Here is a 14490-nt window from a genome sequence, read left to right on the forward strand (position 1 = left end):
GCGATAAAATGGTAAGATTAGAGCATTTATCAGGCACTCACCATATGCCAGGCGCTAGGCTAAGCACTGTGTTGATGCTTACTTAACTCCTCACGGTTAACTCTATAAAACGGGTACTTTGCCCTGTTTTTCCAGGAGAAAACTGAAGGAATGAATGTACTTGTGAATGGATCTTAAAACATAACGTTTAGTTTAAAAAAAGTAAGAAGCAGAATGAGAAGAACAACAAAATACCATCTATAAAATTAAAAGACATGCATATAAAACAACACACATTTTGTAGGAATACAGGTAAATGGAACATTAAACATGTTAGAGTAGTTATTTACAGAGAAAAGGAGTGGGAAATGGGGATAAAAGGACATAAATAGATAACAAGAGGGGCCGTGTCCACAGCAATAAAGACAACATGCCGTTAACTGAGCAGTACAGGCTTCTGAGGTCCAACTAAAGCACAACCCCAAAGCTTAGAGCAGGGAGTAGTAATAAACTGCTCCAGGTTAAACAGCCAAAGACCTGGACTCAAACCCAGGTGGCTTGCACCTGCCCCCAGGCAGCAGGGCTGAACTAACCCGTGGACCTTCAATTCTTGGAAAGATATCTGCCACGTGGCAAAACCCCTTTGGCTTCCGCATTTATACAGTTTGTATTTGATCTTGAGAAAAAGTGGATTCCCAATATTTCTGACATGCCAAACCTAAGTGTGAGCCATTTGTTCATCAAGTTTTTAATTGAGTGTTTATTATGTGCCGGGCACTGGGCCAGACAGAGGGCCAGCGGAGATGAAGGAGCCGGGACTCTGGCCTCAGTGAGCTCCCAGATACTGACCCCCTCTCTCCCTGCAGGCAGGCAGCAACTCCACTGTTAGAGCTTAGATATGCAGCTGGAATCTGCACATGACTTTCTAAAGCACCAACTAGCATTTCTTAAGACCATTTAGATTTCCACAAAGAAACTGTGCTATGATGGTGGAAAACACTCATTGTCACTACTGGAAACTGATTTTTCTTGTAGCTAATCTTTCAAAACGGGTTGCCCAAGAAAGAACACCTGTAACGACCACCTTGATAAATGTGGTAAGATCTGCCTTGTTGCCTCATGTGGTAACTTCTCTTTTCTGTGCCAGGAGGTAAATATTTTAGAGACACATCAGGAAGGAGGTCATCCTATATGGAAAGACTGAAATGTTGGAACGGGGATTTCTAGGGTGGCGTTGAGGAAGCCACAAAACCCCAGGGGTTCAGGCACGGTTTACACTCCCTTGAGGCCACCTGACTCACCTCGATCGTTTTGCAGGTGTCCTCCAGCTGGCTGATCACTCCCTGGACCCGATCATTGCTTCCCACAAGGACAGCAATGCCGTCGCTGAGCTCAGACTAATGGAGAGAAAAGAGGGGTGCAAGATTTTAGGGGCTTTCTAGTCAGCACTGACTGTGAGTTCATCTTAGTAGTGTCCTCATGGGTTCTTAATTTAGGGTCCATGGAACCCCCAAAGGAGGAACAGTGAGGCTGGGAGGCCTGAGAACCTCCTGATCTTGTAAATAAAATTCTGAATGGATGTGTGTATAAATGCATTTGTCTGGGAAGAAGTTTCATAGTTTTCATCAAATTCTTAGTAGAGACTGTGACCCTGCTAAAAACATTAAGAACACCGAATCATAGGCCATAGAGAATAGCACATTCAGGGTAAAGAATTCTAAGCATTGTTTATTGAATGAAGACCAAAATGTGACATCAGGGGCCCCAAATGAATTATTTGTCTAGTGCAGCTCAGGATCAGTTTTACTAGAGAAATATTCATTTATTCAACGTATACCTATTACGCATCCTCTACACGCTAGATGCAAACACTCATATTCTAGACTAAGTCATTACAAACTGAAAACTGTAACGTTCAACTGTTTCCAGGAAAAAAATTTCAACTTGAAATTCCTCTCAGGACTCTTTGGACCCCGAAGCGATTCCGTTGTTCTTACTTACCCCCTTGCGAGGCTGGCCTCTGGAGCACAAGAAACACTGAATGAGTGGGACTCAGGAAACCTACGTGGTTGGTCCAACTCGGCCTTCAACTTCTCTATGATGTTGGGCAAAACATGTAATCAATTTGGACCTTCATTGTCTCACATATAAAGTGAGAAGAGTGGTTGTAAAACATTTTAAAGCTGCAGAACCCTTTCTTCAAATGGAAGCTAATAAATAATCCCAATAGGTAAAAAGTTTGCTTTGGCCAAACCGGAGCGGGATGGAAGCTCTGCCAGCCTGCCTCTGTCCATCCCGCATGGGCCTCAGGGCTCTGAGGGGAATGGTGTGACACAGGTACCATTCAGTTCTAACACGTATGACTTGAGGGGGGGCAGGTAAAAGGGAAACGGGGGATACGTCTTAAGTGGATTGAGAAATAAATAAATGTTATGGATATCTTGCTAAATCCTGCTTCTTTAGCAGTTAGTACTCACTGGTTGCAACTGGTGTTGCCCAAAGTTTGGTTTCCAAATTTAATTCCAACTCTGTACTGTATTTGGTGTAAAACACTGACCAAATGTGGAACCTCTGATTCTTACAGAAAGAAGCTGAGATGTGGAGCTTCTCAAATTCTAGATGCCAAGACTTGGTTGCAGCTCTCTGAGCACACAACCCCACAGTTTATTTACATCAAATGGATAAGCTTCTACTTGCCTGTGGCTGAAACCGGATTGGCAGGTGAGTGATAAGCTGGGACACCCTGTATTTGGTCAGAATGAGGGGTCTGAGGCCCTGGGGTGAGGGCATGGATGGTGCCCTCAGTGCTGGCCTAGGTTGAAAGGCTAGGAGGCCAGTTTAACCCAGGCTGGAGGGCCAGGCCAAGGGAACGTGTAACGCAATGTCATTCATTGTAATTCTACCAACTAGGAGTGCGCGAGAAAAGGCCTTGAGGAAGGCCAAAGGAATCTTTGGTTGGTGAATGAAGAAAAATGTTCTGAGTGGAGTAAAAAGTTATCCTTTTATTACCTATAGTCTGAACCTCAAATAACGTTTGAGCAGCTTGAGCTCGGACCGAGTCCCATAACAATGCACATCTTCAACAACCTCCAACGGGCGCAAACACAGCGACCCTTCCCCTCCGGACCCCTTCCTGACTCTCTGCATCTCTTCCCTCCCCCACCTTCCCCACCAGCCTGCAGGGCATTAAGCACGTGGAGGGTGCGCAGCATCCCTTCCGGCTCTATGCTCCGCGCCCTCCCAGCCTCAGGGCCCTGTGGCCCTGTGCATTGGGCATCTCTCCTTGGGGGGCAGCGAGTCAATGACGCAGGCACTTGGAAGGGGCTTCGGAGGAGGGGCGGAAAGGCCTCTGTTACCTTCTGCCTCTGGAACACGTGAGTGAGGGGAGCCACCTGGCAGTCCTTGTGCGCCCCGAAGACCTTGCACAGAGAGCAGGTGGGCACTTCGCAGTTCAGACAGTAGATGTTGATGCGCTCATCTTCGTGCTCCTCACACAGGGGCTGGTCGGACTTCTTTTCTGGTCTGGGAGGAGATATGTGGATAAGCGTTAGCTCCGGTTGCGGCAGAGCTGAGCCGGGTGGCCCCACGGGGTGATCAGCATTGCATCCTACCCGGCAAGACCCTGTACCCCCAGCAACCCTACCCCAGCAGACTTCCAGAGCCCCTTTCATGCGCTCAGAGCCCTCCAAATTCTCTACGGGTTTATCAACAGTGTCCTGACAAATTTCCAACCAGGCTGGGGGTAAGGACATGGAGGCTGTGACCTGTAGCATTTGCCAGTTTCTCTGGTATGAATATTCCCCCCATTGGCCGATTTCAAGGTTTAAAAACGGGCTAGTGCAATTCCTGAAAGCCGAGCGCCGGATTCTTTCTTAGGAGCTGCTTCAGCACCATCTCTACATGCTCACAAGTCCCTCAAGAGAGACTTTACAATTACGGGTAAAGAGGGGCAGGTTGCCGATAAACAAAATGTCAAGTTTGCACCAGCTTTGGGGAGGCCCATTTGCCCCACCGCTGCAGCCTCTGGCCCCGGCAAAAGGAGTGAGCGTGGAGGTGGGCTGGGGGAGCCCAAATCTCTGATTATCCATCTCGGCGCTGGTTGGAAGTAGTTGTGTGTAAGTGCTTTTTGGATTTGTTTGGGTCTCCTCCTGCCATTAGCCCAGAAAAGTAAATGTACGTGACTTCCTGCGGACTCAGCAGTGGTGAAGAGTGGGTAGTATGTGCTCAGTGAGTGTGAGCAATTACACTGAATACTTTAGGCAATAAGAAAAGTGCAAAATGTTCTTCTGGGACATGGTGGTACCCCGGAAGTCCAAATCTCACAGATAATCCACAAGTTTCAGTTTTCCCAAACCAAACCAACCAAAACTTCTCAAAGCTGCCCAGGTCATAATGGAGCATTGGGTTTGAGATTTGCACTTCAGGGGTACCACCATGGCTAAGCAATGAAGAAGCATGAGAGAGGTAGTGACAAATTATTTTTGCTTAAGGATAACCTCTTAGCTGCGAAATCACCTGGAGAGCCCAGGTTGACGTCACGTGGTAGGGCCTGGTATATTTCCCTAACCATCATCGTGGTTTAGGTGTTAGAATACGTCAAGATCAAAATTATGTCACCTTGTGATGCTCTGGGCTCCCTCTGGAGATCATGGGGGGAAGGGTGGTTTTAGCCTACTTATACGAAATCTGGAATTTTGATATGTTCTATTCAAAGACTGAGGCTGTTAATAGTTTTCAGAATTGTTTGGAAAATTTAAATACAAATCCAAAATCTTTCTTCATTTTCCCAAACATATGATTATTTAGAAGCATCTCAGATTTGGAACTGAATTTTTATTTTATTGAAGTATAGTTGATTTACAATATTGTGTTAGTTTCAGGTGTACAGCAAAGTGATTCAGTTATACATATATATATTTCCAGATTATTTTCCATTATAGGTTTTTACAAGATATTGAATATAATTCCCTGCTCTATGCAGGAAATCCTTGTAGCTTATCTATTTTTTTAATATAGTAGTTTGTTTAATCCCATACTCCTAATTTATCCCTCTCCCCCTTCCCTTTCCCCTTTAGTAACCATAAATTTTTCTATGTCTGGTGTGAGTCTTTTTACGTTTTGTATATAGATTCATTTGTATTATATTTTAGATTCCACATATAAGTGATATCATATAATATGTGTCTTTCTCTGTCTGACTTACTTCACTAAGTATAATATTCTCTAGGTCCATCCATGTTGCTGCAAATGGCAATATTTCATTCTTTTGTATGGCTGAATGATATTCCATTATATATATTATGGTCTATTTCCTCCACTGGAATGTGAGCTCTATGAGGGCAGGGGCCAGGGTCTGTCTCCTTTTTTGCGGGGTTCCCAGTGCCAAGAACAGTGCCTTGCACAGAGTAGGTGCTCAGTACATATTTGTTGAATGAATGAGAAGTAAAAGGGAATTTGCCAGATTCGTGGACAGTGTTCCCTGTGCTCTAACATAAAATCGCTCATCTGGAGAAGGCGTGTGAACTATGGGGAAAGCTTAGTCACTTGGCTCTCCTGAGTGGCAAAGGAAAAGACCAGACAACATCCTGAAGACTCCACTTATAAATGACAAAGGCCTCCAGCGGTTATCTAGAGACTAGGAGTGGTGATTCAAAGGCTTCTCTACCTCTAAAACCTTCCCTCCCCTGTACCTCCACCTCGTAATACATGTCAAGCAAGTGTCCAGAGCACATTAACTGGGAGATGGCACAGCTGATGCTACTGCAGCCCCTCTCCCCCAGGCATTTCCCGAGGGTAGCCTGCGTCCCACGTGCTGCTCTGATGTTAGCAGCTCTGACCAGGGACGATATTGTAGAGCTCAGATATTTGCAGGGGATGCAATACTGAAAATGTGGAAACAGCCATGGGCTCTTCATTTAGTTGTTGATTGTGATTACTTTTTCATGATGCAATACAGACCAAGGACTGCCTGCAATATTCCTTATTAGGTTGTTGTTGTTCAGCTGGCAACACAGGCCGAGAGGCATCCCCCACTTACAAATGGGTGTAGAATGAAAACCTTCAGACACCTTACGCCACATAACACACTTGGGACAAATGTGGCATGTAGAATAAAGACGCAAAGGCGACTTCATGAGGTGAGGGTGTCCGAGCTCTCAGTTGTGGTTCGGGTCTCAGTACCAAATGCTGGCTGTGGCCCCCAGCCGTTCCATGCAGGCTAGTCTCAGGGAGTCTGTAGCCTGTTCCCTCTGCTCTCTGGGGTTTCGGGGACCATCTTCAAGTTTCCTGAAGGATGGGCATCTGGTGCTGATGATGCATTTCAGGCAGTACTTTGGGTTTTTTTAAACATCTTTATTGGAGTCTCATTGCTTTACAGTGTTGTGTTCATTTCTGCTTTATAACAAAGTGAATCAGCTATACGTATACAAATATCCCCATATCCCCTCCCTCTTGTGTCTCCCTCCCTCCCACCCTCCCTATCCCACCCCTCTAGGTGGTCACAAAGCAATGAGCTGATCTCCCTGTGCTATGCGGCTGCTTCCCACTAGCTATCTATTTTACATTTGGTAGTGTATATATATCAGTGCCACTCTCTCACTTTGTCTCAGCTTACCCTTCCCCTCCCCGTGTCCTCAAGTCTGTTCTCTACGTCTGCATCTTTATTCCTGTCCTGCCCCTAGGTTCTTCAGAGCCTTTTTTTTTTTTAGATTCCATATATATATGTGTTAGCATACGGTATTTGTTTTTCTCTTTCTGACTTACTTCACTCTGTATGACAGACTCTAGGTCCATCCACCTCACTCCAAATAACTCAATTTTGTTTCTTTTTATGGCTGAGCAATATTCCATTGTATATATGTGCCACATCTTCTTTATCCATTCATCTGTCAATGGACACTTAGGTTGCTTCCATGTTCAGGCAGTACTTTTACAGTCAAACTGATCTCAAAGTTTAATCCCAACTCAGTTTCTCCAAGTGGTGGCCGTATGGCCTTAGGCGAGTTCCTTCAACTCTTTCAGGCTCAGCTTTTACTCATATCTGAAAATTGGACTAGGAGTCTTCTAATTAAATATGACAAAATGAACGCATTTATTTATTTGTTTCCTGCTGAAATCCCACTAAAATGAGAGTAAGGGAATAAAAAGGTATAAATCAATAAGGACAAAAAATGAGCAAGATAACAGCAGAGGAGAGATGCAACCAAATGTTGGGAACAGCTGGACGAAGGGACGTGACCTGTTTGAAATGCATCTTGGTTCTGCTGGGAGCCTGCAGGGTAAAGGCGCACAGGACAAGCTGCTCAAGCTTTACAGGCTCCCCCTGCAAAGGCCCTGGGACTGCAGAGGCCAGGCACCCAGGAGTGCGGGCGGGCGGCAGGGGGACTGGAAAGAGGAGGACTTTTTGCACACTTTAGGGATTACTTGAGGATGTGCTCCACAAAAACAGTAGAGTAAACCAACAAAGAGGACGACAAAGGATCCAGGAAACAAGGGCTTCAACCCAGGGGAGAGTCAAAGAAAAGTAGAAGGTAAAGCCAACCGCGCGGGGGCTCAGCCCTAATTGTCTGCAGTGAAGTCAATAGATAATGTCTAAAACTGAAAAACCAAAGAATAGGAGCCTGCTAGTAGCATACACACATCACTGGGTGATAAGTGGCAGAAGAACAGCTGAAAGAATTAAACGTGGCTGACTCTGGGGAGTGCGACTTGGGGGCAAAGAGGGAGTAGGGCAGGGAATGCAGCTCTCTTTCGAGGCCTTGTAGTGCGATTGGAATGTTTAAAATTATGCATATGCATAGGAATTACTTTGAATAAAATATTTAAAATACCCATGAGAATTAAAGAATTACACATGATTCATGTGTATAACACCCTGAACAGTGGCTGACGCGTATTCAACACATATTGGTTTGACTTGCTGTATTTTAAAGTTAATTATTATGTTCTTTTTTTTTTTTTTGGTCGTGGGACATGTGGAATCTTAGCTCCCCGACCAGAGATTGAACCCGTGACCCCTGCAGTGGAAGCGCGGAGCCCTAGCCACTGGACCACCAGGGAAGTCCCGTTATGTTCATTATTAATGTTAGTGAAATTAGTTCCTTCTCGCATCGCCCCCCCACCCCACCGCAAGCTCTGGCTAGCTCAGCACCAGGCAGAATTCTAGATAAGAAGGCCAGGTTTTACTGAGACCTACAATCTCTAGCCATTCTGCGGGAGGCCAGAGTTGACCAGCCCCTGCCCTTTCTGCTTCCACCTTAATGTGGGCCAGGGTTCATCTCACTCCGTATTTCAAAGTTAGTCCAGAGTCACCTCACATACCCTGAGGCTTAGGATTCTGGACTGGTAAATCTGCCAGCCCTCAGGGAACAGCTGGGTTTATGTCCAAACACGTGCCCGAGCTCTCTGTACAATTTGTGGTTTTGCTACCAATTAAAAATGTCCCAAAGGCAAGTCTCAGGTTCGAGAAACAGCAGCATAAGAAGAATTTGATCATCACAAAAACACCAGTAGGCTACTCCGCTGTGAGCTTCATTGTTGGAGATTGGTTCATTGCTTTGAATCTGTTCACCTAGGCACTAGCTGTGGCGGACGCATCGCATAGACTTCAAAGCCAGGATGTGTCGTGTAGTGTTACGCTACAGATTTCAACGTCTCCTCTTCTCGGGATTACATAACAATGATTGTTATTAGTTCACATCATTCAAGCTCTCACTGTGGCAAGTAGCAAAACAGAAAATTGTGGCAATAAATAGAACGTGTAAGAAGATTTATGGTGTTGCTTAAACATCTGGTACTTACGGAGCAACTGCTCTGTGCGAGGCACTGTCGCAGGCACTGAATCAGTTGTTATATAAACAGCCTTAGTAATTAGTTGGTTATTAATTGGCTGGTTAACTTTTTTAAGAGACAGTGTATCTATTTGCATCTTAAAATAATGAAATAAAATGAGATCAGATCTTAATTACAGTAGCGGTACTTTCCTTCTTCTCAAGAGATTTTGGAAGCGAGGGAAATGGCCCACTCTGTATCTCTGCAATATGTCATCAGCAATTCTTCTTCCCAGTGCCATCTATATCCTGGCCCTATCTAATTTAGTTTTGACTCTTAAGCAGAAATGAATAGCCATAGCAATTGTAATAATTATATGTTCGATTTATAGAACAGCTTTCCTTCTAAGAGCACAAGGCTCTTCGAGCCCTGCAGATGTCCCGTGAATCCGTGTCTCCTACTAGGAAGCACAGTGAGATCATTTCTAGATGGTCTCAGTATTGCTGTCAAGCGCTATGGACTTGACTGCCTTGTGTACAGTTGAAAAAGGGCTCCTCGACACCAGCACTTCTAGGAATGAACTCCCCCTGTGTTGTCTCTAGGAAAGGAACTCTGTAGCCAGTGTGATTTGATGAATAAGAAGCCCTTTTCAAAAAACTAAAAAATGACTGATGTATATGCTGCATGTCAATCAGCAGGTGCGTGCCAGCAGTATTCAGGAAGAATAACCTAGAGAATAGGGAAACATAACCTGAGCTCCATCCTTTTTTTTCCTCCCCTGTCTCTAAACTCTAAGTTGCTAAATCCCAGGAGTCTACCTTGCTTTGCTACTTCCCAGAGTCACTACCATGACTAACTATGTCAGAGGATTTTGTTTTTATTATTATCCTCTAGATAATGTTTACATGAGACTGTCTGAACTAAGAACAGGCCGATGTGGGGAGATGCCATTTCTGTTCATTTTCTGTAGAGTTTTGCACGCTAGTTTTTCTGCTGTGTAGAATCTGGAGCTATAAAGAAGCTGTGTAGTGCAGAAACGTCTACAAGGGATGTAATACAAGGCTGGGGGTAGGGCAGCATTATGCCTCTTTCAATATCACCATCTGGACTGGATTAGTGTTAATGAGTTACTTCATTCTGAAATTGATACAAAAGCATGGGCCCCAGCTTCCTTCTCTCCTCCCAAGAGCAACTCTCACTCCCATTGGGAAGGACTGACTTGGAAAAACATTTTCCTATAAAACAATTAGCCCCTGATTGGTAAACAAGCATTCAGTATAGCGACCCACTGAAACAAACAAACAAATAATGAAGACAAGCTTCAGCTGTGTCTGACACACAGGAGAACCCTACCTGGTGGACTCCTGCTTGTAGATGTCAATGATATTTTCCACCAGCAGGTTCCTCTGAAGCCCGTAGATCCCATGTCTGTCCAAAACCACTTCGTGTCTGCAGGATGGGCAACGGAATCGGCCCCCCGAGGCCACAGTGCTACCTCCTCTTGTGGGCAAGTACGGGTTAGAGGCCTGTTCCCGCCAAGCAAGAAAAGAGGAATTGAGCAACGCCACAGGTAGCTTTTCAGAGGCTTCCCTTCACTCTCTGTTACACTAGGAACAGCATCAACTCCTGCTTTCAGCTTGCTGTGAGATCGTCCCTTAGGGCATTATCGGCAAGCATGTACCGTCTTCAGCATGAGGCGCTTCTCCGCCCGGCATTTCCATAACCAAAAGTTCCAGCCAGAAACTCCAACATTAATGTCTTGGGCAGTAATTCATTTACAATTTTGAGACAGATTCAGTTTTTTTTAAACAAGTATGATTCTTGGTATTGAAATAAAATTGGATTTGAGAGTAAGAAGGAGGCTGACAGCAAAGTACAAAGCAAATCACTTTAAAAACTTTTTTTCTTTTTTTTTTAACAAATGCAACCTTATACAACTTTCTAAAGAAATTACCTCCAAGTTAAGTGCTTGAGTCGGAGAAGAGGGAATCTTTTCCACCCCCTCCATTCCAAACAAACCTACCTGGAAAATGTCACTGGCACATTTCCTACACAGGTTATGCTGGCAGGGGAGAATGACCACGGGTTTCGTGAACATCTCTAAACAGATGGGACAGATGAGTTGCTTCTCCAAGTTATCCATGGTCTGCTGCTCTTTGGAAAAAGACTTGTAATTCAAAGATGCGCTCATCTCCTGGCCGTCCCTGTGTGCTCTGCCAGGGAAAGGGTGCTTCGAATGGTTTCTGCAAGTGATTCCTGGAAATAATTCCAAAGATTGTGTGATCAAGTGTCCTTTACGTTTCTTTCCGTGGAGGACATTGTTTCAGGCCCAGGATCAGAGTGGGGCTGGAGCTGTTTTTAGCAGCCGAGGGTCACATGACAGCAGACAGACTTGTCCGTATAAGCCAGTGACAGGAGGATGGATTCTGACAGGTGACAGAGAACAGGGGCCAACATTTCCACCCCAGGGAGTGAAGAGAGTGGGTGGGAAGGAGGATTACAAACCCCATTTAGACGGGGTTATGAGGAGAGGGAGGTGAAGCTGACAGTTGTCGACAACAAATGCAAATGTTGGTGCCCAGTCGCTGAGCTATGCCCCCTGTGAGCAATCAGCAAGGGCTTGGTGATGGGCTTCTCCAGGGCCAGGGAGAACATAGTCCAAGAGTCTCACTGTATAACGAATGCCATTTCTGTCTTGAGAATTTAGGAAGCAAGTCACCAAAAGTAGCATGATCATACTATCCTAGGTGAAAACAAACGAAGCATGTCTGCTTGGCATATCATTATCCTGGCTTCACAAGGGTAATCAACTAAAAAGACTTGCTTAGTGTTAAATATTTCATCTTTGTGAGGGTTGTGAAATGGGAAAAATTTCAACTTAAAAACTGATTTCAAATCTTTTCACCACAAAAGTATCCACAAAATTTTTAAAAACTCCAAACACCAGTTGATCCAATTTTTTTTTAAAAAAGTTGTATAATAAAGCTCTAGTATGCTCTTTTCTCTCTCTTTTTCCTAATCCTCCTTCATCATATACACCACCACCCCTACACACACCTAGAAACACACAGAAAATTTGGCAATCTTTAAACATTTTAGTTTGCGCCAACAATCAGTAATGAGGTAGTAACTGGCACATGGGGTGGCAGACCCATTATTTTATTTTGCCATATAGTGGGGGACAAATATCAGTGCCATTTTCAGTGGAAGTGAAAATGGAATCCTGCTTCCACACCTGGGTTTTATCTGGTCTGAAATATTTGTGCCCCTCTGCATTTGTCTGTATTTCCCAAGTTGATTTTTTAAATGACAGTTTCCCCGGTCATTTCTGAGAATTCTTGGTCTGCCCTTGAGTCATCAACTTCAATTCTGATATTGGCCAGGATTTTGTGAAACAACTGTTTCATCTATGTGTTTTATTTAAAGATTTAAAATCAGATCAAAAATGAAATAAGAAACACATGTCTATTTTTTTTATGTGATGAATTTGCAGCTTTATTTCTCCTTGATTTAAAACACCCCATACAATGAACACATTTTGTTAACACAGCCCCAGGGTGCACTTAATTACCAGTAAGGAGTAGATCGTTGTGACTGGTTATGTGTGCCCTTAGTGCTGTGTGCACTGAGAGTTTATTGAGAATCTAATAAGCTCTATTAACTAATAATAAGTTATACGTATTCATAAACATTTCAGGGATCTTTGGAGAATTTTGTTATTCCTTTCAATGTCTGTTTAGCAACTACAGTGAAGAAGGGAATTGGTGACATTGTTTTACTGAGTTAATTCAGTTCACCTAGCCTAGACAGTTAACTGTGTTTATTGTACATGGGCTATGGAGGTCTGAGCAAAATAAGAGAGCTGTTTTCTAAGAAAGATGAAGTTTCTACTGTAAAAGACCTTGCAACCTAAGGAAAAGCACTTAAACTAATACTATACACTATAGCCAAGCCTATCCTTTTAAGAGGAATTCATTCTTTCAAAAAATATTTGTTGAGTGTTTATCATGTGTCTTGAAAGACGAACAAGATACAGGCTATTGTCCTCAAGGAGCTCAGTCTAATAAATAGTAGAGATAAGACACGAATATACAGAAACACAGTACAAAACAAAATGGGATAAAGAACTTCAGGGACTTCCCTTGTGGTCCAGTGGTTAAGACTCTGCGCTTCCAGTGAGCGCGGGTTTGATCCCTGGTCAGGAAACTAAGATCCCCATTCCGTGCGGCACGGCCAAAAAAAAATATATATATATACAGAGAATTCTAGAGTTGGAGGAATCAGGAGGGCTTCATGGGTGGGGTGGCATTTGCGCTGATCCACTGAGGAACCTAGACACCAATGGGCATGTCGTTCTGTGGGCAGTGGGGCGTAGGTGGGGCTTCCAAGAGAAGGCATAGAAGCAGGCAGGAGTGCCAGGAAAGCTCAGAGCGTGTGGTGCTTTGGGCTGGAGTGCAGAGCATGCTTCTGGCACATTGGCAGCCCATGAATACTGGGCTGAAGAGTTTTTACCACTTAATAAATTAGGCAACAGGAAGTCGTTGAGAGTGTCTCACAGGGACCTTTCCCTGAGAGCTGTGCATTGGTGAAATTAATCTCAGTGCTGGTTGGGATAGGTCAGTGTGAAGGTGACCTGGCTAAAGACCAGATGGGAGGTGTTGCCTAGGTGAGAGGTCATGACGCCCTGGCCCTGGGTGACGAATGGCAGTGGGGAAGGAAACGAGGAAATGGACTCTGGTGGCTATGAGGATAGAATCCTCAGGGGTGACTCAGGTGCCTGAGCCAGAGCAACCAAGATGATGCAGTGAGAGGCTGCACAGGGAGTCAGGAGGTCCAGCTCCCATGTCCACCTCACCTGGTGATCCTGGGAAAGTGACCTCACCTAGTTGGATTTCAGTTCTTTTATCTGTGAGTGGGCTTCATAACCTAACTTAGCAGTATTTGTAGGAAAAAACACTCTGGAACTGCATGAACATTGAGAATCCCCAGTTGAATTATTTGATGGAGAGTTGAACCCTACCCTCTCCTTTTATTCTCTGCTCCTTCTTGCTCTCTGCCTTTCATTTTGTCTTAGAACTGCCCCTGGAAGCTACAGAGGAAACTAGCAAGAAGCCCACAGGAAGAAGAGCCAGGTTGATGGATAAGAACCACCTTCCCTTCTTCATCATCTTTCCTCCATTCCTGCTCCCCCTGCTCTCAGAGACCAGCCATCTATGGGGTGGGCATGTGAGTTGGGAGTGGGACACGGGGGTAGCACTCTGGTTCCTAGGGAGGAACCAGAAAATTTTAGTCTGCTCCCAAATCATTCAGAGTCTGAGAGATGGCAGAAATTCTGGAAATGAATCAGAATTGAAGTCAGCTTCAAGGCTCTGGAATCTGCAGTGGACCTGGGCCTCCACAGAGATGCGAAAACCAGCTTAGTCTCCTGAAGGTACCCTGGACTCTCTAGGGGTGGTGCATGACTTCCTCCCCTCTCCTACCCACACCCTAGCACAGGGGGTTGAAACCAATCCGGGGTAATTACACAGGAAGTTGCCATAGTTTGAAGCACCGATTTCCCCCCATTCTTGAGTCCTACCACACTGTGGTACGGGTGTGTTTAGACACATTGAGAAGCTGAAGCAAAACCACCATGGCTCTCACCTCCTCCAGAAGTTTCCCACATCCCCCAGATAAGTCAAAGGAAGCAAGAACCTGAGTTTACGCCCACGGTGGACTTGACACTGAGGGGTGACAACAGAA

The 14490-nt window shown here is 44.7% G+C and overlaps 1 protein-coding gene and 1 long non-coding RNA gene across 4 annotated transcripts in view; one reads left to right on the forward strand and one right to left on the reverse strand.

The window, feature by feature from the left end:
* Positions 1 to 11837, reverse strand: part of TRIM55 (tripartite motif containing 55) — a gene marked incomplete at its 3' end in the record, with an annotated part of 42377 nt that extends 30540 nt beyond the window's left edge. For all 3 annotated transcript variants that reach the window (XM_079901549.1, XM_079901548.1, XM_079901547.1), the window contains exons 1-4: positions 10772 to 11837; positions 10102 to 10274; positions 3336 to 3501; positions 1281 to 1376 (exon numbers count right to left, since the gene is read on the reverse strand). In XM_079901549.1, the coding sequence (XP_079757675.1) occupies positions 1281 to 1376; positions 3336 to 3501; positions 10102 to 10274; positions 10772 to 10939 (603 nt within the window). In that variant the 5' untranslated portion in view covers positions 10940 to 11837. The remainder of the gene's footprint in view (positions 1 to 1280; positions 1377 to 3335; positions 3502 to 10101; positions 10275 to 10771) is intronic.
* LOC307175882 overlaps positions 2580 to 14490 on the forward strand; it is a 151781-nt gene continuing 139870 nt past the window's right edge. The window contains exon 1 of the long non-coding RNA XR_013824521.1: positions 2580 to 2700. This is a non-coding gene — a long non-coding RNA (uncharacterized lncRNA). The remainder of the gene's footprint in view (positions 2701 to 14490) is intronic.

Source organism: Stenella coeruleoalba, assembly GCF_951394435.1.
Source record: "Stenella coeruleoalba genome assembly, chromosome: 17".
Taxonomy (NCBI): Eukaryota; Metazoa; Chordata; class Mammalia; order Artiodactyla; family Delphinidae; genus Stenella; species Stenella coeruleoalba.